General features: G+C 36.3%; 1 protein-coding gene across 2 annotated transcripts; it reads left to right on the forward strand.

The window, feature by feature from the left end:
- The first annotated feature begins 892 nt into the window (after positions 1-892).
- gpsm1b (G protein signaling modulator 1b) lies at positions 893-25823 on the forward strand. Of its 2 annotated transcripts, none has more exons than XM_044096564.1 (14): positions 893-1153; positions 8456-8677; positions 9989-10124; positions 10273-10415; positions 11684-11807; positions 12733-12848; positions 12977-13132; positions 13772-13880; positions 13987-14101; positions 15827-15897; positions 16032-16205; positions 21996-22167; positions 22302-22507; positions 23510-25823. In XM_044096564.1, exons 1-14 carry the CDS (start codon positions 1092-1094, stop codon positions 23708-23710), a joined length of 2007 nt encoding a protein of 668 aa, XP_043952499.1. In that variant the 5' UTR covers positions 893-1091; the 3' UTR covers positions 23711-25823. The 2 variants fall into 2 exon arrangements, with proteins under 2 accessions (XP_043952499.1, XP_043952500.1); XM_044096565.1 differs by having other exon boundaries at positions 894-1153; positions 22011-22167.
- The last annotated feature ends 41 nt before the right edge of the window (positions 25824-25864 follow it).

Here is a 25864-nt window from a genome sequence, read left to right on the forward strand (position 1 = left end):
ACTTTGTTACTTGCACAAGTTAAAGGCGAATTAACGTTCACAACAGTTCCCAGATTCTTCTACTTCTGTCAGTTCTGCTTTTCTTCTGTGGAATCCAAATCCAGCTTGTTTTTGTTAAATGCACTAACTGAGTCAGTAATTACATTTAATTCAAGTCACTCCAAACTCTGAGGAGATGCAATTGGAACAAACTTTGGAAAACTCCCGCTGACTCATTTTTGAAGCCAGAACGGGTTTAGCATTGCAACCCTATCTTCAAACGTAAATGACGCACAATCCTAGGGAGTTGTACTTTTTGGGAGGAGAGCAGAGGGGTTGTAACATTATCCTTGTAACACATTATTCATTATTCATTATCCATACCAGCTAGCTCAATATTTCATTTATTTGATTAATAATATCACTAAGGTTTTCTGATAAAAGTGTCTGGGTTCGAATGTTGTTTTTGGAATAAAAATCTTTCTACTGGATAATATAGAGTAAACAGACAAAATTAAGATAGAAATATGAATGTAAAATATACGTTTTTAAAACGTACTTTTAAAACATATTTTTATTGTTGGGATAACACAAATTGTTTTAGTAGTAAAGGATAAAGCGCTACACTCAGATTTCAGCATTTTAGTAAATGAGTTCAACATATCAGATGGTAAAAAAAACATATAAAATATAGTTTCTGGTATTTATACTTTGATTTAAGTTACAACTTACTGATAAATATTACGTTTGGATATACAGCTTTATTTTTGTTTAGTCTAAATAGACCAAATGTGCTTTCCAGTGCTGTAAAACCACGAATAATTCGGCAGAACAACAAAATGTGAGCAAACCATCCAACACGTGACGTGGCTGAGGGGGAGGGGCTACGTGTTTTTCGAGCTTATTTGTAAAGGGAGTCACTTCCGTGGAGGCTGCCATTACTGTGGTGAATGAAGAAAGCGTAGAGAATAACGAGAGCCAGAGAGGGAGGGGCTGAGGAGCGGCACGCCTCAAGAAAGAAGAAAAGATCTCTGCCTCCGGAGGAAGTGATTGTAACGGGGTCTGCAGCGGGAGGAAGCAGGTTTGGAGTCAGGCAGATTAGCAGCTCTCCCATGGCTCAGTCGGCTGCTAACGGTGTGGAGCAAGACTTGGCCACCAAGAGGCTGCACTCAAGGTAAGAAGAACCCTCGGAAGACATATATTTATGTAAGGGGTGTTGATAATCTATTTTGTGATAAACCACATTGATGTAAAGCGGTTTTAGGGACAGAAACACAGGAGAGGATAGAAGAAACTGCCAGCTCAGGGCTTTGCTTAAGGAGGAGCTAGTCTGGGGGAACCTCAAGTCCAGCCAGCTTTCGACTGGTTTATAGAGACCCATCCAAAGCAGCAGCAGCCAGAGCTGAGCTCCAAGCCTTCCTCCTGGCTCGGATCATTGAGCCGCTGTGGCTGGAATGTACAGACTGAGAGGAGCCTTGAAAGATGTGGACATTGGAGGAATGTTGTAGAGACAGACAGTCCACAGGTTGGACTTCATCTAGATGAGGCTTTGGGTTAGCTGGACCATGTAAAAAAACAAACAACTGCCAGTATACTTAGAAAAGGGGCTTTTTATTGTTTTGTCTTGTTTTTCATATTTCTCTGTCCTTTGACTTCATTCGTTTTTCTATATAAGCATAAGCACGTTTTGTCTGTAAGTTTCCTCAGTCCTCCAGTCCTTGGTGTTTGTAAGTTGCTTACCTATCATTTTGTTTTAGTTAAACATGTCAATCATTAGGCTAAGGATGTCACCTCTAATTATCAGTATAGTCTCACAGACGAACTCCCAGTTAAAGGGTTTGATAATCATGTCTCTGGGTTAATTACCATGCCTCTGGGTAATAAAACAAGCCCTGATAAATGGTGAGTGGCTGTTAAGGTGTAAGGGAAAAACGAGGTCCAACATGTTGACTTTCAGCTGGCAGGTGATGAAGGCAAACGCTGTCGCACTTCTTCCATTGTTTGCCAACAATAATCCTCCTGGTATCATCTTATTTAAGTCTCATACTTGTTTTGGGATGCTACAGACAGTACATGCACACTCGCATATCTGCACACTCACTGTGGAAGGTCATGTGTTAACCCCTTTATGCTGGTAAAATTAGAGGGGAAAACAGCATTGGTGTGTTTAGTCCTATTAAATATAATTTGTGTGTCATTTTGTCAGGGGACACACCGACCTTGCAGGCTTTTATGAATGTCACATCTCAAGTCAACACTCAATTAACATTCCAGGCAGCCTAATCTGTGGAGCAGATAGTGAACAGTGTAATGCCACAATGTGATTTTGGTTTTGTGAAACGATCTGTGTAATTAAAATGCGCAGCCTGTACACAATCATTTTGAAAGCAGTTAAAAAAGGATTGACTTTCAATTCAGCTGTATCTATATCTTTATGGGTTCAAAGATCAACCGCAGTTTTATTTCCCCTTTGCTGAATGTGTTAAAAACATTAAACAAAACAACAACAAAAAAGCCCAACAAGCCCCCCCCCCCACACACACACACACAATACATGGGATATAATTCACGGTATTAAAAGAACAAATCAAATAAAAGCCAAACTTGATACATCAACTTTAAAAAGTGCAATATACAGTAGCATTAGCAACAGACCATATGATTTCACACTATTAACAATACCTCATTAAATATTTCAAACACTTTGTATTTCCAAACCTATTTTAGTTTATGTGTATCTTTATTGTTTCCTGTCATGAAATATAACTACTTTTAAGAGGCATTGGTCAATATGAAATTGTTATAGTTAAAATAATATATTGCTGTGTATAGGCAAACATCAAACACAGATGTACAACATGATCTAACAGTGTGTATTTTAAACAAAAAGGCAGCTATTGTGCCTCATACTGCACAACGAGGTGCAATATATAGCAACATATCAACTATTGGAACTGTTAAATTAATGTTTTAAGTTTTTGATACAAAAGGAAAAACACACAATGAAGAATTGTTAAATTTTGTCTTTTTCAAGTGCCTTTTGTGCAGAGTTTTACCATTTTAGATCCTGTCCTTGAAGAGCAGTTCTAGAGTGATATTAACTAGTTTCTGAATCAGATAATCTTTATGGATGTCCAGCCTTCACTTGGTTGCTAACTAGTAGCTTGCCAGAGTTGGTGTTAAAACACTGTTACTTCAAGAAGAATGGTGTGCTGTTATTTTACCTGCATCACACCATCTTTGTTTTTCATAAATAGCAATATTTACCCACAACCAGGTTTGTTGGTCTTGTTACCAAGGAAAGCAACAGGTTGGGGAAAGGGAGAACAGGAGTTTTAATCCAAATAAATACAATTAAATAAAAAAAAAAAAAGTGATTTTGAAACCCTAACTTTTTAAAACTTTGATTAAGGCAGTTGGCCCAAGATTAGCTGGGTTGTATTGCTAATAGCACTTAGCCTTAATCTCAGCACATAAATTCAGAATTTCCATTGGGTTTCCAGCTTGCAAGAGGAGCAGCCTTAGATTGGATTTGCTGTAAATGCTGCATGCATATTATAGCTTTACTGGTGGCCTCTTTAAATCATACTCAGATTTCTCAATATATTTTGCATCTCGTGGGATTTTTCTATTTGTAGCTGCAGTCTGCTTATTAACTCTAACAGCGTTTAACTTTGACATTACCTTGTAAATGATTGGTGTCAAAAACTTCCCCCTATAGGAACTCTGAAATAGCACATGTTTTACCAGAGCTTGAGATCTGTGGTTACATTCAAAACATTTTAAACTATGCAAAACACTTTAGACTCCTTAAGCGTTCAGTATTAGCTACTTTTCTGATAAACATTGTAAGCTGAAGCAAGCAACCAATAAAGTCTCATCATAAAACAATCAATGATGCTATCGTGTCATGTTTTATGGTCAGAAATGCACTCAGAGAAACCAACAGCTGGGGGAAAAGCAGCTTGGCATTCTTGCTTCCTACTAAACTTATTAACATTTAATCACCATGTTTTAAACCATATCCTCTCTCAAATTTTATACTTTATCTGCTTTTTAGATTTCTGAACAACTCCTGAGAGAACAGATTTTCTTCTAGTTTTTACATAATTTCCTTTCAGGAACGTGAAGGACATATTTTGATCCTATTCGAAATAATTCAGCCACTGACAACATGGCTGAGACAAAACACAATGATGCAAAAAAAAAATAAAGCACCTTTACAGGAGATTTGAAGACAAGAAGAAAGAGGCTCTGTTTTGAGAGAAAAATACTGCGTGAGGAAAAACATTCCTGGAGTTTTTCTTTAGTTCCCCTGACAACTGGCCGTGGTAGACTGTAATTATGGCTGTATTACTACTCTGAGCACAGGGTTTTATAGACATGCCAAGAGTCATGTGGAGCTTTTTACAATGAAATAATAGAAAAAGACTTCAAAAATTGTTAGTCATCACAACAAGTCAGCGTATAGACCTTTTAAGTACAAATGACAATTTTTAGTATTCTCTAAAATATAGGTCTTCTACTGTATGTAGTTTTTTAGCTATTGCCTTTATAGAGATGCCTTGAACTATATTTTTCCAGAAGGGTCTTCTGTCTTATGCTAATACTTTGTTACAACCTACAGATGCTACAGTGGTGATACAAGCAGTATTCAGATTGATTTGCCAAATCACATACCCTCCATTGATTGATTTTTATTACAGTTGACATACACCAGCATGTACAGGATTAATAATGCAAATAAGTAAGTGCACAGCCAAAAATAGATCTCAATTGTACGGTTGAAATTGCTTCACATTGTATTGCATTTGTATCCTTTTTACAAATTTGCTGTTTAGAAACATACTGAAAAATAAAATAATTTGTTACTACTGCCTGATATGGTAATAAAATATGAACATTTTAATGATTGAGGGATTTTAATTAAAAAATTGCAGTAATTAAGAACCAAAGTGTCCTCTTAAATGTAATGTGAGAGAGGCTATTTTTAGTTTGGTGATAACTTGACTATATAGCTTTCACAAGGGGATTTGCTTTTTACTGGGCAACATTCATAGACTTGCCTCTAACCAGCTTCTTTCACAAACAATTTTGTTCTATCATTTAGTCTTTTGGAAAGTTTACAGACATAAGTGTGTCACAAAAGCTCACTTTTAAGTGTTCATTAGAGGAGAAAAGGGGAGAGCTTTCTGCTCATATCTGATGTAACTCAAACCACAAAGACTGAAAGCCAATAAAGTCCTGCCATAGAGAACAAAGAAATTAGTGAATGTTTTGTTGTCTTAACTTCTTTTTTCTTTTTTATGCACTCATAAATCTGTGTATGTGTTTCTGTGTATGTGATGTGGGTGTTTCTGTTGCTTTCGTTTTGTCTTTGATGATATTTTTCCATCACAGGATCAGTTAATGTTTTTATTTATTTTCTTTTTACATATTTTATTGTTTAGTTGTGTTTGAGAGGAACTAGTTCTCTTCCATTCATCCATCCATCCATTTCCTGAACACCCTTCGTCCCTAATGGGGTCGGGAGGGTTGCTGGTGTCTATCTCCAGCTAACGTTCCGGGCGAGAGGCGGGGTTCACCCTGGACAGGACGCCAGTCGGTCGCAGAGTTCTCTTCCATTTCTGTCGTTTTTCTGAAAGATAACCTCTTTTAAATGCGACAACAGTCATGTTCTGCTACCTGTGATCCATTTTTATTCATTTCTACCTTCTTTCCAGAAGGGATTGTGCTCTGCATCACATTTTCTTTTTATTTTTAACTAGCCTTTTCACTTTCTAAGCTCTGTAGATTTGTCAATGTTATGTAAAAGTTTTTTTTGTGTGCGTGTTTTTTTTAATGAAAGTTTAAGCATTATAGAATATTTGAGTTCTTGCTTCATTTTGAAAAAAATTAAATAAGCCTCCATGAGAAAAGTTTAAACTTCTTCGCCAACTAACTTGATTTTTGTTTCTTGTATAGAAGTGACTAGACTGGGGTTTTTAAATGTGTTCTTTTGTAACTTTATGTTCTTTCATTGGCCTTGTGGCTTTCCTCCCTCAGGCTATGGCTGCTAATGCCTGCTGCATCTTCTATTTTATTCTTAGAGCCTTGACACAGTCAAGGATTTTGTGAGCATATTTTATATTTTTTTGTAAAGCGTTGCCATCTGTTTTTCTTACTGGAATTTTAATTTAAAAGCCTTAGCGTGTAAGAGTTCCACCAGTTTTCCAACTAGTAAAAATATTTGTTTTACCATTTTTGGTGTTCTTAGAATTGGACTTTGCACATTTTTGTGGACTGTTACCCTGCAGTGGTAATCTGATCTGCATAATTTCCACATGACTTATTTAATAATTTCCAAGCACATTATTTTTTAACCTTGTCTTTGTAATAAAAGTGACGTTACAATGTTACCTGTGAAGCCTGTAACTATAGTGACTTCACATAAAATTCACCTATCTGGTGTGACATTTTTTAATCTAGTACACCCTGATATCCAGTTTGATTAAAGAATGCTGTCGCATTTTATTACTGAATGTTTCTAATTAAGAAAAAAAAAAAAAAACAATCGCATCAGAACACATATATGTGTGTAGGCAGCCTCATTTTGTACATTACACATATTAGAATAAAGGTTGTTGAATGCACAGGGGGTTTATTTTTTTGACATTCTTACATTTGTGTTTATTTTGCCACAATTTATTCATTTAATTGGTCCTTAGACCTTAATAATCTGTGTTTGCTGTTGACCTAATTATGTTTGTGCTCGGGTCAGCAGATGGGTGGATTACTGAACTCTAGTAAGAAGGTGCAGGTCATTGGATTAGTCGTGTTCCTCTCATTCCTTTTCTCTGTTTCTGAGCGGGACAGCGGGCAAGTTTAAAAATAATGCTGTAATGTAACTGAATGCATCTCTGCTGTAACCTGGAACGTTTCCTGTGTTAAGATAAAGAAGAAAAGGAGAGGACTCATTTTGGTTATGCATAGTAACAGCAAAAAGAACACCAGGAGACTTTTTCACTAGACAAAATGAATCCTTCATGAAGACTTCTGAAGAGTTTTTATTTTTTATTTTTTGTGGAATTTAAATCAATTCCCTTCTAAAATGGATGTTGTTGCTTGATCTTGGATTGTGGGTATGACTTCCAGTTCGAACGTCTGTGCATTGCTGGGCATTTTCCAGCTTTCTGGATTTTGGTGGAACGATTTGAGGCTGTGTGGGATTTGTATGGAAGGACAGCTGGTGCTTTTGTTTTTCTTCTTTCAATTTTGTAAAATCAACTTTGTGTAAAACAAACAAAAAAAAAACCCCCAAAGAAAACTGATATTTTGAAGTTTTTTTTTTAGTTTTTCTTAAACATTACCCTCATGTCAATGGAGCCGTGTCCTCTGACTGGAGCAGAGAGGGCCGTGTGCAGACTTGTGCACCATGGACCCCGACCACAGTCTATGCTAAAGCCTTTGCACTTGGAGCTCCAGGTGTATGTGGATAAGATGCGAACAAAGCAAAAACACAGGTGCTGTTAATATGGATGGGGTCATTTTAGCACTTTGATGTAAGATTTTGAATCACATCTAGCACTGATTTATTATTTGGACAAGTTGAGAAAATGTAATCAGATAACGATGTTTATGCAAATTAATGTTAATGAAAAGCTGAGTGTTAAATTTACTGTAGGAACCATGGACTGAATATTCAAAGATATCCTTCAAATGTTCTAAGAATGTTTAAAAAAACCTCATCCTTATCCCTCCTTTTATTTGTATTTATATAAAATCATATAGGTCTCTCTTTCAAGTGAGGGAAAAGTGTAGCAGCCTCTTTTCAGACATTGTTCAGCTACTCTATGCTTCATACAACCTGAAAAACATCTTCAGTACGGTACATTCTCTGGAATCCTATTAAAAGAACTTAAAAACAACATACCTTTTTTGGGAGTAAAATCTAACATTACTTTGCTGTAGGAACCTTGAAAGTATATCAACTTGTTAATTTGACTTGTCAATAGGCCAAGTAGCACTCAAAAAATAATGGAGAACATGAAATTGCTCGTCGATGTTAAGTGTGCTGCTGATGCTCCACCGGTCCACTTCTTTTCTCATCTTTACAATATTTGCATACTGTATGTTGGCATAGAATTTGTATCAGATGTCAGAATCGAAGCATGGAAAAGTTCCCACACATGGCCGAACTGACAGTCATTATCAAAAAGTGAAGGAGGGCTGCGTTTCTCCAGATGGTAAACTGATGCAAACACTGATGAGTGAAAAGTGCAGCATCTTCTCATGGGGTTCGGCTTTGAGCTTAGACCGAGTTGCTAAGGCAACAGTCCACAGAAATGACTACAGAACATGTTGTCATAGTGATACTAGCAGTTTAAGATGTTGCACCTCCACTTCAATAGCATCTGTATTACTGTTACTGGTCTTTGGCTACACAGTGTAGGCCAGGTACATTTCAGCTGATATCTGACTTGTCTCTATCTTTCAGAATGGAGGCTTCTTGTTTGGAGTTAGCCTTGGAAGGTGAGCGGCTGTGCAAGGCGGGCGACTTTAAAGGAGGAACAGCGTTTTTTGAAGCAGCTGTGCAAGTTGGCACAGAAGACTTGAAGACCCTCAGTGCCATCTACAGCCAGCTTGGCAATGCCTACTTCTACCTCAAGGAGTATGGAAAAGCCCTGGAATACCACAAACATGACCTAACCCTGGCCAGGTGAACAGTCAGTTACTTACATTTACAGTTACTTTAGCTGAATGCAAATATGCTTTTGGTGTATTACTAACAAAATAAACAAAAAATGTTGGTTTAAAGTATGCAGCACAGTGTAGTTTTTATAAAGAAGTGTAAAAAGTGTTTTTTTGTGGTGGCATATAAAATTTTGGCTTGGCATTCTGTTAATTCACTTTATTAGCTCTATGAATGTATTTGTGAATGGTTCTGTCTCTGTACTCGAGTCAGGTTTAATTTCCTAATGTGTGTATTATTAACACTATGTGGACGTTTTTTTTGACTACAATTATTCAGTAGTTATAATTGTAAGTCACATGTACATTTATAGATACTATCTGTGTATCATCTACATTCCATATAAAAAAGGAGAGTGAGCATAGTGGCAAAAGGTAAAGCTGGGTCAGCTGGTCAATTTCATCAATGAGATCGTTGTGCTAATTACTGGCCTATAGATGTTTTACGCTCTCAGGGCTACTTCTCATACTGGAAACATATGAAACAGGAATTCAGTATTTTTAAGATAAATATAAATATAGACAAGGAAAATAACGGTAAGGAAAATCATGTTTATTTCCAGACTTTATTACCTTTGCTATTATCTAAATCTTTTGTGTTTTCTTCCTTGTGCCCTTTCTTGATCCCTGCATCATATACCTCCATACTTTTTCTTCCCTTTGTATCTTTATTTCTTCACATTCCTTCTTTCTCTTCCTTCATTGCATCCTTCCCTCCCTTTTGCCCTTCCTTTTTTCTTTCTTCCCATTCTGTCTTTCCTTTCTCTATGTTATTAGTTAATTTATTTTGCCTAGAAACAGATTCAGAAGTGAGAGAATCCATAGTATATTGCATACAGAATTTCTCCAACCTGAGGTGAATTCAGGTCACTCTTTTTCCAAATTTTTATTGCACAGTTTGACCCGAGCAGAGAATAAGAAAATCTAGGTTATTGACTTGGAATCAGACCGTAAGGAATATTTTATAGTAAAAGTTGACTACAAGCAGGATATTTAGCTTGTTAGTAATCTGGTCTCCTACAGTGAGGGCAGCTGGTACTTCAGCAGGGAAGTGATTAAACACCCCTTGGGAGATTTACCTTGTTACATTGCAGTCTCACTGGGGAGCACTGGGACTTGGTCCCTGAATTAAGCAGATAAATTGCATACATACCATACAACATGTCTCTAATGAACAGCATTTTAATACCTTAATACTAATTATTCAACTTACTGATTAACATCCGAAAGTTTTTTGTTCCAGATTGTGAATGCAGAAATGTGTTTTTAATTTTCTCAGAACCATAGGTGACAGAATTGGAGAAGGAAAAGCTAGCGGTAACCTTGGTAACACATTAAAAGTGTTGGGGCGTTTTGACGAGGCTGTTGTCTGCTGCCAAAGACATCTGGATATTTCTCAAGAGCAGAGCGACAAGGTAAAGTGTTGCGCCGTATACTGATTAACAGAGACGCATAAACAAAATTAACCCGTCTTGCACTATAATAAAAATGACTTAAACAAACACAGTATTCAGTATCATATGCTTCATGATCCACCTGTCTCTTTTTACTACAATGCTGTAGGTTGGAGAAGCGAGAGCGCTGTACAACATTGGAAACGTGTTTCATGCAAAGGGCAAGCAGCAGCTGTGGGGCTGCACCCAGGAACCAGGCGAGCTGCCCTCTGATGTCAGAGAGACACTGCAGAAGGCTACAGGCTTTTACGAGTAGGTGTCAATAATATAACGTGTCCAATTGCATTTTTGTGTGTATTTGTTGTTTGTTACTGAGCTTAAAAGGTAGCAGGTAGTACCTTTTGTTTGAACAATTACTGAGGACTAAGAGTTGTACACACGTCTTACCTCGTGTTGGATACACTTTGGGCTTTTTTAAAGTAGGTTTTCAGCATAAAGAAAAAAAGGCAAACGCTTTCAGAGTCAAACATGTTAAGCTTAGTAACTATCTAAAATAATTACGAGTAATTGTTTAAAAATTAAAAAAAAAATACATGAACTGTTACAAAATGTTATTAGAAATAATATTTTCTGTTTACTATGTATAGTTTACATGTAATAAATTAGTAGCTGGTGAAACAACATGGTCTTCAGTGTAAATGTTCTAAGAATGATAATGTAAATTACTGTCTTATGCAAAAGTCCAAGGAGCTCTAACTACATACTGAATGTTCATAAATACTCTACAGTGCCACTCTCCTCTAAAGGTAAGGTGATTTTATTTATATAGCCCATTTTCAGCAACAATGCAATTCAAAGTGCTTTAAAGAGAGTCTTCTGCCTGTTTAGATAGTATAGATTGTGCTACCAAAGCACATAGATGTCATAAATGAGCCCAGAACATCAATTGAGGAGCTGCAAGGTGTAATGAGAACCAACCAATAGACAGAAGTTGAAGCCTTAAGACAGAACCCTTCATCATTTGCATAACGAGGCAGATATACATGATGTAAATAAAAAAAATAGACAGGAACATTTAAAACAACAACAACAAAAAATACGAGGAAATAAAATGGGGAACAAAATAGATGAAAAGGTTAAAGGGAGAAATTAAAGGGCTCATTTAAAGAGACTTTAATGCATTTATTAGTAAAAGTGAAAAACAGTCAAATTATTCTTTATCCAGAGCATTTTATTTTTAGTCATATAGCTTAAAGGCTAATATACATTATTAAATCTGAGCAAAACGAAAAATCTTGAAAAAAAAAAAATGTTTTTCCCATTACAGTACTCTGTTTTTTAGTCAATCCAAATAATGTTTGTAACCCTAAATAATTTAGAATCATGTTATGTGTTCATGTAAGATTGTGAGGAGGAAAAAGCTCATCTTTCTATACAGTTTATGTAAATATTTGGTTTCAACTGTATAGATTAACATTCTAGTACATGTAAAAATAAATAGTACAAAAATTTAAAGGACACTAAAGATATTCCCTGATAAATGTCAATCATTGTACTAATGGTTATCCTTATTACTGCAGGATGAACTTGTGCCTGGTGAAAGAACTCGGGGATCGAGCAGCTCAGGGGAGAGCGTATGGAAACCTGGGAAATACACACTACCTGCTAGGGAACTTTGTTGAAGCCATTAAGTTTCACCGTCAGGTGAGTGGTCCCAACTCAGAGGAGCCCACCTTGAGTTGTCTGCCACATACATTGAAACTGTAGCAGGTTTAGTTACGCTCCGTGGTATTTTCTTCCACGGAAAGGAGGAGATTAATAACTAAAAACGGGTTTTAGTCTTTTTGTTGATATTAAAACGTTTTATGTTCCAGGAATGTATTTGGTCCTTCTATGAAACAGATGGTATCAGATTTTATTGTGAGACAAACAACGCAGTATGAGTTGTGTTCCTGCTGAGAGAAGTTCTTCATAGGACTTTGTCTTGTTTAAATGTCAGATTGACTAAAATTTTACTTGCAAAATACTTTGGGTCATCAGTTCATCTAGGAGGACAAGAGGACTGATCTGTGTGTAATTTCTTTTAAAGTTATCATTTACATATTTACTTTTCTTGAAGCAAAGAAGAATGCATTTCTGATAAATTCAAGGGTAGGACTAAACTGAATGCATTTTGTTCTGCATAGCAAAATCTGCTGTAGCATGCAGAAAGTGTTCTACTTACTGAAACAAGATGAAAATTGCTTTTGTGATGATTCATTGAAAAGTGTAGCTCAGTAACTCGTCTTGTTTTCATGTCACTCATCATTTGAAACCTTTTCTTTTCTTTTGGGGAAACCCGCCTTTTCTATTACAAATATATCAGGATGCAACAGAGCAGAACGTGGTTCCTGTTAAAGGAAATAAAGGGGTGATTTGATGCACTAGTGCTGCAGAAACCCACTTTTTAGGTAAAAGAAAGAGGCTCAGCAGAGCTTAGTAGTTGAGCTACTTTTACTTCCATCTGCTTCATCAAACAAATGTGATCAAATAAAGCCAATAATGTATGGACTAAATGTTTTATTATTGGTAAGATGAAATGCAAAGTGTTGAAAAATGGTTTTTGAGCTTGTTGTTCTGTCATTTACAGCGATTATCCATTGCCAAGGAGTTTGGGGACAAAGCAGCTGAACGTCGAGCTTACAGTAATCTTGGCAATGCCCTGATATTCCTGGGACAGTTCAACACAGCCACGGAATATTACAGGTGAAGAAAGAGTGCAGTCTGACATCTAGTGGAGGAATATCAAAGTGAAACTGGGTTAATCCCGATGCATGTCTCATCTCTTCAGTCATGTTTATTTTCCTTGCCTATCCTCTTGTTTCCCATCTCAGAAAAACTTTGCAGCTCTCCCGGCAGCTGAGGGACCAAGTGATGGAGGCTCAAGCTTGTTACAGTTTGGGAAACACTTACACACTACTGCAACAATATGAGAGGGCTATAGACTACCATCTGAAACATCTCTGCATAGCCCAGGAGCTCAATGACAGGTAGAGTGAACATAAAAATACCAGGTGTCACAAATGCATTTATTGGGATTCTCTTCATGACTAAAGGCTTGACAATGGCAGCATCTCATATTAACACATGAATAAGCTGTAAAAGAAAATAATACCAACAACCAAAAATCTACAAGAAAGTGAATGTGTCATGTTTTTTTTTGTGGTTTTTTTTATGTTAAGTGGTGTTTTTATCGGACATACCTACTAACAGCGATTGCATTGTTGAAAATGCAAAACAAGACAAAAAAAAATAAAAAAATCAGACGTCTGTTTATATCTCACTGAGTTTGCTGCTAGTTCAATTTCATTCCTCACTACATGTGGTTGTGAAAAGTTATTGAAAATTTTTTTTGTCCTGTTTAGACCCATCACTTTATGATTTTCCTTTTTATTTAATAGACTGGACAGCAAAACATCAGAATGGTCTTGAGGCATTTCCAACTTTTATGTAATTTAGTGCAAAGTGGCAAGATCCAATAATGGACTAAACAGGCATGGCATTTTTTTTTGTTGCAGGAATATTCAGTGTTTGTCAAATTTTGTAAAGTGAAAACAAGTTATGATTATTAACAAAAATGCTTAACTTGACTATGATTGAGTAGTCTGTGTTGGTTTTGTTTTTGATAGAGTTGGCGAGGGCCGTGCCTGCTGGAGCCTAGGAAATGCATACGTTTCTTTGGGAAACCATAAACAAGCTCTCCACTACGCCCGAAAACACCTGGACATCTCTAAAGAAGTGGGACATTTTAAAAATCCCAGTAATCCAATGCAGTCCAGTGTAAAGTCATTTTCTCTAAGCCTGTCTATTTACCTCTGTTTTATTGCCTCTTTGTTATCCTCAGATCGGAGACAGAAACGGGGAGCTAACAGCCAGGATGAATGTGGAGCAGCTGATGGATGCTTTGGGAGTCAATGAAAGTGATCTTTCTCCCTCCAGTTCGGAGTTTGAGATGCAAGGTAACGCCCAGAAAGTAGATTGCTTTTTAAGAAATATGGATGACTATTGGTTTTTCAAGTAATTTACAGTGATTTAAGGCAAGGGTACGTTTTAGTGGCCAGGCTCTTTACATTGAGCTAAAAGTTTTTATTGTATCTGAAAAGACTACATTATTACATGTATTTGTGTAATGAGGTTCAGTCCTTTTTAAGTGCACTAATCAGAATTTTGTATCTTGACCTCTCTATCCCAGCCTACTGGCACAAATTTCTATTCCAGAAGCATAATATAAGACATTTTGAGAAGAGCATTGTAAATGTTATTTTTTTTTCTAGCCTGTTTTGCTTTTAGCTGTAATTATTTATGATAAGAGCATTGCTTGTTTCATGCCCTGTGTGTTAAAGCGGTCCCTAAAGCATAATTTTCAGCATCTTTTTTTGATGTTGAGCAAGGCTGATTTTACTAAACAGTCATTTCCATATGATTTACCTTAAGAATGCAGATCCATATTTCAGCTGATATTTCTAATAGGCTACCAACATTTCCAAAAGTATTGGGTTCCATGTCAAAGGTTGAAGGTAAAAAAAAAAACCACAAACAAACAATAAAACACTTTCCGTCTGAATTATATTCGACTTTCCTCTTATTGGCCAAAAGTTCTGCCTAAGTAGCTGAAATAAACTGAAGCAATCTCTCATTATGTCATAAAATATACTGTTGTGTATTAAATTGTTAATTACATGTCAACAGTTTATCAAACTTTATTTTTAAACACCTTACAATACAAAAACCTGCTGAGTCGTTTTTTTCTATAGTAACTAGTTCTACCCTCAAAAGTGTTGTACCTGTGTATTGTGTGTTCAGTAATTGTAGAAATGTAGGATTTTTGAGTTTCGGACTGTTAAGCAGTAAGGAATGAAGCTGAAAATTGTTTAATTCCAGTCAACAATTTGTTTTTTGGTGCATCTTTGTTTTTCTAATGGATCAAGCTCAAGTAGGAAATATAATGGCAAGATCCTTTTGTTTAGATAAACCACTGTGTTATAAAAATGTATTAAAAAAATATGTTTATTCTGTGGCTAAGCAAACTTTTATGATCACTGTAAATTCCTTTGGCAAACCAAATAAAATTAGGATAAGACGCATTTAAAACGGTTCTAAAACATGTTCCACTCAATATTTTATGTCATCCCCTTTTAGTTTTGCTGTTTTCACAGTTAACCTCTCTGTTGTATATGTACACAAACTGGTTACGTGAAGTTTAAAACCAACTTAAAGCAGGGTGGTGTTTGTGTTATGTCTGAACTGTGGTTAAAGATAACTTTCCATATCAAATCAAATGATTCAGCAGTTCACAAGTTTGTGCATTTCAGCTTCCTAAAAAAAATATACAGAAGCTGCGAAATCTTTCCAGTCTTCCTGGTCTGTATAGTGTCTACATTCATGAAACCACCTCAGGGTAGAAGCTGACACCCATGTCAGACATTTCTAGCTTTGGAATCATGGCTTGGCAAACAGATGCTTTATTTAGTTTGTCTGCCTGGTTGTTTGCCTCATACCCACGTTGGTCATCATGAGACCACCTCTGAAATTATCGTCTAATGGGCTGAAAAAAGATAAACAGATGGCAGCTTTTAGCCCAAGTTAGTTCATTTAAGATGGTGTGAGGCTCTAATGTTAAATATCACATCTGAACTGTGATGTAACATTTATTTACATAATGTTTTTTTTTTGTTTTTTTGCAGGAGCAAGACCCAAAATCACCAAGAGAAACAGCATGGACAGTGTAGAACTATGGAAGTACTCCTCAGACAAGGTGTTGTGTCTAACCTCACATGTTTTGCTGCTGAAATACGTTTTGTTTTTTACTGGATTTTTTTTATTTTTTATTTTTTTATTATTTAATACTCTTGCTAATCTATACATCTCTGTTGTGCTGCATTGCTACAGAACGGTGACAACCAAAACTTGGAAAATATGCAGAGGAGATCTAGGAATCAGCTGTCGCAACCTGGTAAAAGAAAAGGCTACTCGGACAGTCAGTCGTCTGATGAAAGGCCCTGGTGGCTGGACTCCCCTCTTGACACTGATGATATCACTGTTCAAGTTACACCTCCAGTGTCTGTAAGTAGTCACACCTTTGCTATTTTATCAAGTTATTATGAGTAAAAAACACATTCGCTAAGCTAGCTATAGATATATTTTTAGAGATTTTGTGGCTGGTTTTAGGCTTACAAAGCTCTGACCTGCGGACATCGATTTCATCTGGTTCCAATCTCTCTTTAAGAGCTCTCAGTAACAAGTGTACTTTTTTACTACCATTTCCATGAAGTGAATGTGTCTATAATTACAGATTTACACTGAAATAAGACAATAATTTTTCTAAAACAGTCCAATTTTATAAAGCTGTTGAATCTTTGCTGAAAATCTTCAATTAGACTAAAATAAACCAGGTTATACTGAAGAAAATTAAATCCATCCGAAATGAGTTGCTGCAAATTTTAATTGCTCCTTTACAGGTACAATTATAGTTTCCTTTTTTTTTTTTAGATGCATTTAAAAATGCTTAAATATGACTTATACATATTCATTTTTGGTTTTCAAAGAAAATATCAGCTGTGTCCAACTCAGTATGAAAGCCATTCATTTATTCTTGTGTTTTAATTTATACATTTTCTGTTCATAAGCTTATTGTAGCTTTATGGAAGCTTTCTGTAATGATCTTTAATCGTTTGTCCCCCTTATTTCTATAACTTCTGGACTAAAATTCTTAAGATATAATTGAATGAACAAAATGAAAATGTGGGAATATCAACTATAGCTTTAAAGTGATAATATATTATTATATATAATATATACTTTCATCTTTAAAAGATTGGTTGGATGACCTGACAAAATGGACTCTGATTACATAACTAACATATTTAAATTAATCTTAGATTGTGTAATGGAAAAAGAGAAGAGTGTAAAATTGAATTTCATATTTTTCTGGTGTTTTCTAAGCTTTTTTTTTTTTTTTTTTTTTTTTTAAGAGCACTTTAATTATTTATTGGAGCAATTTTTAAAAGGCTATTTTCTGCCGTAGGTTGAGAATGCGGTCAGAGGTGCAAAAACCAGAATGCTGTATACCGTTTTGATCCTGTTTCACTTTGAGTGTTTAACACGGACTTCCTAAAACCACGGGTTAAGTTTCATCTCATTGTAGGTGCAGCACGAAAGACACCTAATCAGCACACGTGGTTTTATCAGTCTCCATAAGTTTGTTATCTTTATAAGAACTTTAATGCATATCAGATAACAGAAGAGCTTTTTACACCTTTTTATTTCCACTGTCTTATTTATGAACAACTCACTGATGCAGAAAATATAGAGAATAGCCAAGTCTTATTCTGGTGATAACAACACCCACACTGAATACTGTTGTCAGTGTGACCTGATTTCGCTTTAGTCTGGGGTGTTCACTGATAGAAAGATCGAATCTTTAGTTTCCAACCGACTGATCGCAAACTAGGGCCTCTGAGGCATAAAGTCAATTTTTGTGCATTTCGAGCTTGAGCTCAAGTTTTGCATTTTTATATTTTCAGCTTAATTTGACATTCAAATACTAGTTTTTTTTAAAGTTTGGTACTTTAAAATCACAAAAAGAGACTTGCTTCATTAGTGTTGCTGCTAACAATAGGGGAAACATTATTTTAAATCTACAAACCTAGTAGATTTTGTGTGGTGTTAAATGTGTAGCAATTGGGGTTTAGTTCCTTGGTACCTTCTGTAATTTGTCAGACAATTATTGCAGTCACTGAGGGCTCATCTTAGCAAAGACAAGATTCTGATTTCTTGTTAAGTTTTACCCAGAAGACCTCAGAGACATTGACTCAGTTTAATTTCCTTCAGTTCCACTTTCAAGAAAATATTAAACCAGTAAACCTTTTTGAATGTTATTTTTTATTAAGTGTTCACTATGAAATTAGGAAATGAATGCGCTGGCAACATTGTAACAGTATCTTCTCATTTAAGAGCAATTAGCACTTTGCTGTGAAACAGAATGTTTAATGAATGTGCTCTGTCACAGCTGCTGGAGCCTCACACCCCTGCAGTATCTAATCATCTGCCAATGTGATGATATTAATTGTTGTAATCAGTTGGCTGACAGGACTGAAACACATGGAAATTACTTGTGTGCTTCATAATTGTTCATCTTAATTGAGTAGAAAATGTATTTAGATGTGGATCTTCTTGCGCTTGACAATGTTGAAGAGTACTCATTGTTGGGTTTGACCATTTTTGGCAAGTTATGCATTGAGATGGGATGCAATTAAAATCCTCTTGAAATTTTTTCACACCTTTACACAATTCTACAGTAACAAAAACATGCTGTTTTTGATACTTAATTTGTTAGAAATATATAATTTTTCTCCTAAAGAATTTTTATTTTCCAAAGTTTCCTTTAGAGACATGCAATTGCTAGACATTTTTTGAATTGACAGGTTTCCAAAAATGACATACATTTTGGTTGAACTGCTTTAATTTCTTTGGACAGAAAACTTCAGAATCTCGAAGCTTAGTTTTTGGAAGAAAAAAAAAAGAAATTGCATTTAATTTGTTCTGAAGATGTACATTGGTAGTAGTTTGACCTGTAATCGGGTTTGCCAGTTTGAATCCTTGCATTGTCGGTCTTTGCCTGCTGGTTGTAGTCGGAGGGCTGGTGGCACTGGTGCATTTTGTCTCTGATGGTGGCAAGCTACAGGACTGTAGCCACAGCTGCCCTGGTGGAGTCTGACAGGGTGTGAATGTGTGAGTTGATGGGTGAATTACTGAATGTAGTGTGAAGTGCTTTGGGGGTCGTCTGGTTTTGATAAAGTACTATACACATAATACAGTCCATATGCCATATTTTCCCTGCAGGATGTAAATCTTGTTTCTCAATATTTATCTGGCTTAGCACACTGCTGACTATATTTTCACCTGAAGCATCTGAAGTCCTGAGCTAATGCTCACATGCTACTTTTCTGTTTTCATAAATATTGTCAATAATTTGGCTAGTAATATATTACAGTGCAGCACCAGTTAATGTTTTATGCAGAAATTAATATTTTCTTTTTTTCACTGTTTCACAAATGTAATCCTCTGATTTGGCCATGACATTTTCAAATAGACGGCTGTCGGCTGTCCAAACAGATCATGTTGCATTGAAGCAGCCAACGCAGTGTCTCTTTCACTCTCAGAACAACATGACCATCTGTTTTTCATGAGCAAAAATATTTCCAGAAAGGTAAATATTTATTCCAACTCATCTAAAACTAATGGCTTGACTCACTCATCATTCAGCTCTGCAGAGGCCTGGTAATGATTTCTTCATTTGATTCAGGTGTATTATAGAATGGGTGTAACTAAAAAAAAAATGAAGGATGGTAGCTCTCAAGAAGTGGAGTTGGTCACCCAGGCATCGTTTTTATTTGCTGTTTGAGTTACAGGTTCTATGTTGGCATATTTGAAGCATTGTCAGCTTTTATGGCCACAGCCTGTTCTACCTCTGGACTGTGAGGATTGAAGTAGACAAGGCCTCTCTTCTAAACTATCATTCACATTCTCAGTCAAATTCTTTTGTTTTCTGCAGCTTTCTTTCCCAACTTTTCTCTGTCCCCTTTTCTCTCTTGATCATCACATGTTCTTTTCTCTTGTTCTGTCATTGTGGCCTACTTGACTAATTGGACATCACAAAGTAGGAAGTGACTAGATCCACAGAGAATCCATTGGGCCAAGGACACAGGACACAAATTACTAGAAGTCACACCGGATTAGACTTTTTGAAAAGCAAAAAATGCGTGGTTCCTCGTCTGTTTAGCACATCTGATCCCTACTGGAACAGCCTGTTGCCAAGCATTGCTCACATAACTACTCCCCCTGCATACGTCTTTCTACCCTCCATCTCCCTTCCTCCCGCTTTGTCCCCCACCGCTCTGCCTCTCAGCTGATAATGTGACCTTGATCGGAGAGCTGGTACCCTCCCCACAGGGTCAAACGCTTAGCTTCCCATAATGAGTTGTTTTCCCACAGTGGGTGAACAGGACAAAAATGGCCTGCCAGAGATCTACATAGAGGGAGAAAGAGAGTGAGAGAGGGAGAGAGAAACTGAGAGACCGGAGAGGACAAGGTAGTATGCAGTTTAAAAGAGGCCTGGAATAGCGGACTAGCAGAGTCGAAGAAATCTGAGGCTAGTGGTCGAGTTTAGCAAACGGAAGAATATTGAGTCTTGGGTGATGGCAGAAAAGAAAGGGGTGTGAGCCAGACATGTGATCAGAGTGATCCGGAAAGAGTGGAATGCGAGATAAAGGCTAGACGACAACTACTGCTGGTAAGATGTTTCACTTTACTTGGAGTTTTTATACATTGTAAAAAAGGGTACCAGAAGGATATCTGTTTTTGGCTATAGATGTGTGACTAACAGTAAGCTATGCCTTTGGAAGTCACAAAATAGGGCAATTCAGCTGGAAAACACAAAGGCATGAGTTAGAGACTACACAGTCCTAGCAGCATTGTAGACCATGTAATGACATGCTAATTTTGAAGTGAAGCGGCCAATCCTTGGGCAGTTTCTGTACTTTCATAAGCACTTGGGCCATGATTTGTGCTACACAACTACATATACATAATTAATGTATTTTTAAGAACTTTACAAAAACATTAAGTTATGTTTTTTTTATGCCACAACTGTTTTTGAGATTGGGATTACTTCTTAAAAAATGGAACAAATTTTAGAAAAAAATAAATAAATAATGGAGTTTGAAATTAACAGTAAAACTGACATCACAACCCTTATATAATCATCTGTTAAAAAGAATAGAATATCCTAATTTTAGATACTTTAGTTCAATTTCTTAATCAGTTACTTACCCAAGCCCCGCTTTCTCTACACAGTTGAGTCATCCAGCAAGTACCTCAACTAATCGGTTATGCCTCATCCCTTGCCCAATTCTTACTAAATTTATTCATCTGCATTTACTGCCACCTCCATAATGTTGGGGGAACATGTAATTTATTTTAGTTGTCAGCATGTCATTTAGATCATGCATCATATTGTCAGTGTTGATCACCTAAGCCTTGGGTTGATGACTTAAGACTTGTGTTCTGTAAAGGCATTGTAGCTTACCAATCCAGACAACTATCAGAGGATTCACAGTGTCCAGCTGCAAGTAGAAAAAAAATAGAATGGCAGCATTTAGTTTCTCTTTTGTCAATAACTGCATTTTTAAATAAGAGGCTCCATTTTGTCTTACAACCAGGCACTACAGGAAATATGGATAGTAATATTTATTTAGAGGTTTTGCTATTCTGATATTGTTTAAGGAAATAGGTTGTAAAGCTATTGTAAAGATATTTGCAAACCAATTTGTTATGTTTGTTTTGCATGAAGGTAAGAATGTACAAATTACTGCAGCTTGAAATACCTTAGTATGATGAAATTATGGTAGTTTTAGTCAAGGTTATCATAGAGTAACATTATTATTCTTGTCCATGCCAGTTTTCATCAATGAAACAAGAATGGGATCCTTAGACTTTTTAGCAGAGATAAACCCATCCTAAAAATATATATTTTGTTAATTAGTGACTGATAATCTCATTTTCTTGGAGAAATATAGACAATTAAGAATTTTTAATTTGTGATTACTTTCTCTGCCACTACATCTACTGTATGTCTCTGAATATTTTCTTCATTTTGATCCATGCGTATGTTCTCTTTTTGCATTGTCTGACATTCGGCGTCAGGGCTAGGCATTTCTATCCCAAAAGTCCACCGTTGCGAGAATAGTTTATTTTGCTATTATGAAAACACTTAAAAGTTATTTTATTTACTCAGAAGATGTAGATCATCATCTGGTGGTCCAGAAAAATTAAAACACATGATTAAGAGTGTAGTCATTTTCTTTTCAGAAACTGGGCCGTGACCCCTCCGATGAAGACTGCTTCTTTGACCTTCTCAGTAAGTTCCAGAGCAGCCGCATGGACGATCAGCGCTGCCATCTTGATGAAACACAGAACGGAGATAACACAGAAGGTGCTGCCAACACATCCCTAAGTGAGATGATAGGTCAGTTAATTAATTTATTTTTTTCTTCTTCACATTTTCAGTTTTAGTACCAATGTGCACCTGGGGGGAAAAGCTAATCATTCTGAAATGTCACACTAGGAAGTGATTTCTCTGTTTTGTATTATCCTTTATAGATCCTGCAATTACCACATCCCCCCAGACTGAGGAGCTGTTTGACTTGATTGCTAGCTCTCAGAGTCGCCGCCTTGATGATCAGCGTGTTAGTGTTGGAAACCTCCCAGGCCTTAGGATTACTCATAACAACCTGGGACATCTGGTTGGTGAGGGAGATCATCAGGAACCCAGCGACGATTTCTTCAACATGCTTATTAAGTGCCAGGTCAGAACCCCATTCTTATACAAATGCTAAATTGTCACCGAATACGGAAACACATTAAAGACGTCAGGGTTCCCGTGCAATCATAAAACTGCTCAACTGAAATGTTTAATTATGCATGGAAAAATAACAAAATTATTATTATTTTTTTTATTATTTACTGGCGATTTACAACAAATGTCATCCTTGGATGACATAAGAAAAACTGCTCCTAAACACTTGCAGTTGAACGACGTGAATTCACTATAATCCAGGCATGAAGGCAGATTAGGTGCTATGAGATGCAGTTCTGCCCGATCCAACATATAAAACTAGACGTTCTAGCTCAGTTTCTAGCATCAAAAGTTATTTATGTAAGAAACCTCAGCCCTTGACTCATTGACTTTGATGGAATCCATCATCCTGAGCAAGCATGTGGTGACAGTTGCAAGAATGAGTCTTTTTAACATGAAAAAATTGCCAGCAAAAGCAGGCTCAGTAGGAGCGTTAATCTGCTCCAACAGACTAGAAATTGGGAACACAGAGAGCTTTCCAAAGGGGAAAAATTTACAGACATACAGATTTTGAATCCAAACAAAGGATTTGCAAGATAAAGTTTTCTGTGGGCAAGCATGTGTCATTTATCTTCATCTTGCCTATTAGTTGTTGCATCTTTTATAAAACTCACATTGATATAAGAAACATCAAGCTTAGCCAGTATCAGGATTTCATTAATATCATAACTATATTGTCATCCCAGTCGGTGTGTGGAACAAGCACTGTTTAATGTGCAATAATTATTGGCTAACATTTTCCAAGTATTATGAACTTTTATTATAGGTGCTAAAGTCATAGCTTGCTTATCTCATGTCAGCAGAAGTTCACAGCAGATAAGTGCTCAAGTTCAGAGCAATGGAAGAAAAGCCAAAAGGGAGAAAAGACAAAGATGGACTTATACCGAAAGATATTGTCATTGAGCATCCATCATTTATTCTCGTTTGACTTCTTTCATTCTTTTTGCCCTAGTCCTCTAGGATTGATGATCAACGGTGCTCCCCACCAGAAGCAGGCCCTCACGCTCCCACAGTGCCTGATGAAGACTTCTTCAGCTTAATCCAGAGGGTACAGGCGAAGCGTATGGATGAGCAGCGTGTCCAGCTGCCCTCCGATGACCAGGACAGTTCTCACTCCTCTGACCAGGAGCCACCTGGTGACTTTCCAAGCTAGGACTTGGTGAATAATGCTGCACAACTTGTCATGTCGTTTAAAATGGAAAACAGAGGTGAAGGCAGGATGAACAGGCAGAAAAAAAAAAAAAAAACAAGGTACTGATGGTTGAGCTAACCAGTTAATTAATGAAGAGAGAAATTTCATGTGCAATAGGTGGTGCCCTGTTAAATGTTACTTGATGTATTATGTATAACGTGTGTAAATACGATGTTAAACAAAATGGGAGGCTCGAGGAGTCTGCAAGAAGTTTAGGGTGACTTAACAAGGATAGAAAAAGTGAATATACTCAGTCTAATGCCTTAATCAGATGATTTTTCAGACCTGAGATTGTATTCCCCAGTGTCAAATGAATTTTTGAATGCACAGGTTGGACATACAGTATGATGTGGAGAGTAAAACTTATAAAACGGTATAGTTACAGTGGGAGGTGTGCACTAACGTTTGTTGACATGAACTATAATGTTTAGAAATTTAATTCCATTGTGCTCTGATTAATGCTGCTTAGTTTTATCCTTGATCTGTTTGTGGTTTCTACCACTTATAGTGTTGTCTGTGCAGTAACAGTATTAGTGTTGGCCTTTGACAAACTCACTTGGTCATCTTGAGTTATTTTACTAATTATTTTGATTTAAAAAAAAAATTATCAAGTGACAAAATGAGAAAATTGTCATTGTTTTTACATTAAAATTCTAATTCAAATTTTTCTATACCAAGGTTAAAGGGCAAATTACATACACAGCTTCTTTATGGGTACAGACCAGAGTTACTTGCTAATTTAGCCTTAAATTCTTTGAATTTTTATTTTTTTAGGTGATTCTTTCAGTTGCCTGTGATCCTTAGACGATCTGGCAACCAGTTACATTTCACAGCTTTTATTTATTGGATAAAAGCAAAGGGATGTCATGTTTCTGGTATGTATTTATAACACACTGCCTCAATGTGGTGAAAACTTATTGCGTCTGTGAATTGAAGGGTGTGGTCTTTTAATATGAGTGACATTGTGATTCAGCATCACAGTTCTGCATGATTACTTTGGTTGTGCTAATTGTTGCTATCATTATAAAAGCTATAAATCAATTGCATATAAGTACATTTTTCAGTTTGTTAGTTATAAAGTACAAGAATTGTAGACTTTCCATGGGCTGGTGTAAGAATCTCAGGGTATAACCTTGAAGAAACACCATGGGTTTGCGGTATTATGAAATTTACAGAAATTTAAATTTGATCTAATTGCAATTACTTAAAACAGAAATGCAACAAGTAAACATATCTCTGCAAAATAATCTAACACTTTTATTGTTACTACCTTGGTATCAAAGGTGCAAAATACCAGCAAAATGTTGAAGTCTATCAAAAGGGGGGAAAAAAAACTAGTTGTGCAGAATATTAGTTTATTTATCCTCTAGTTTCTGCCTGTTTTTTTCTTTTTTTTTCCCACGTAGAACTGCTAACTTGTCTAATGTGTAATTGATAAAGAGCTGAGCCAACTTCCAGCCACCTATGTGCAGCAACAGGTGTGAGTGAGCTGACTTTGTGTTACTGCTTCCTCAATGGTTTCTCTAGCCCTTCTTGCAGCATCTCTTTAAGAAAGACTTTAAGCCACAGGAATTATAAAATGGAATTACTTGCAGTTTTCAAAGAATTTTATTTTTCTTTAAACGACGGTATACCTCGACAGTTCTAATCACCCAATTCCTACTACAGGCTACACATAAAAAGCTTAAATTTGCCATGAGTCTGAAAGTAAGACCTTCTACAACGTATCTGTTTTAATGGTACTGGGATTATATATTCTTAACTTTAGATTTTTCTTTTTTATTTACATACCTCATATTTGAACCTCAGAGTTCATCCCATGTAATTTAATCAAAATTGTGAATCACATTGGAATACTCAGTCCGTTTCGCTTTGATATTAAACATATTGGGAGCTACAGTGAAAATATTCTTTTTTTTTTTTTTTTTGTAAATGAACATTTTTAGAAAAAATATCTGGAATGCTTTTAATTATCCTTGCCATAATTTGTACATAAAAATATATTTTGTATTTATGTTCCTTTTAAGGACATGAATATGTCGCCTCATGCTTTTAATAAAATGTTTCGAATGTTTATCTGAATTGCGTTACTTCCTCCTTTCAGGAACAGATGCT

This window comes from Gambusia affinis, linkage group LG17 (genome assembly GCF_019740435.1).
Source record: "Gambusia affinis linkage group LG17, SWU_Gaff_1.0, whole genome shotgun sequence".
Lineage (NCBI taxonomy): Eukaryota > Metazoa > Chordata > Actinopteri > Cyprinodontiformes > Poeciliidae > Gambusia > Gambusia affinis.

Excerpts from the sequence above, each read along its gene's own strand:
- gpsm1b (XM_044096564.1), top strand. The coding sequence starts at position 1,092 with ATGGCTCAGTCGGCTGCTAACGGTGTGGAGCAAGACTTGGCCACCAAG. Across the intron at positions 10,125-10,272 it reads CTCAAGAGCAGAGCGACAAG|GTTGGAGAAGCGAGAGCGCT; the intron begins GTAAAGTGTTGC and ends ACAATGCTGTAG. Across the intron at positions 13,133-13,771 it reads GCCCAGGAGCTCAATGACAG|AGTTGGCGAGGGCCGTGCCT; the intron begins GTAGAGTGAACA and ends TGTTTTTGATAG.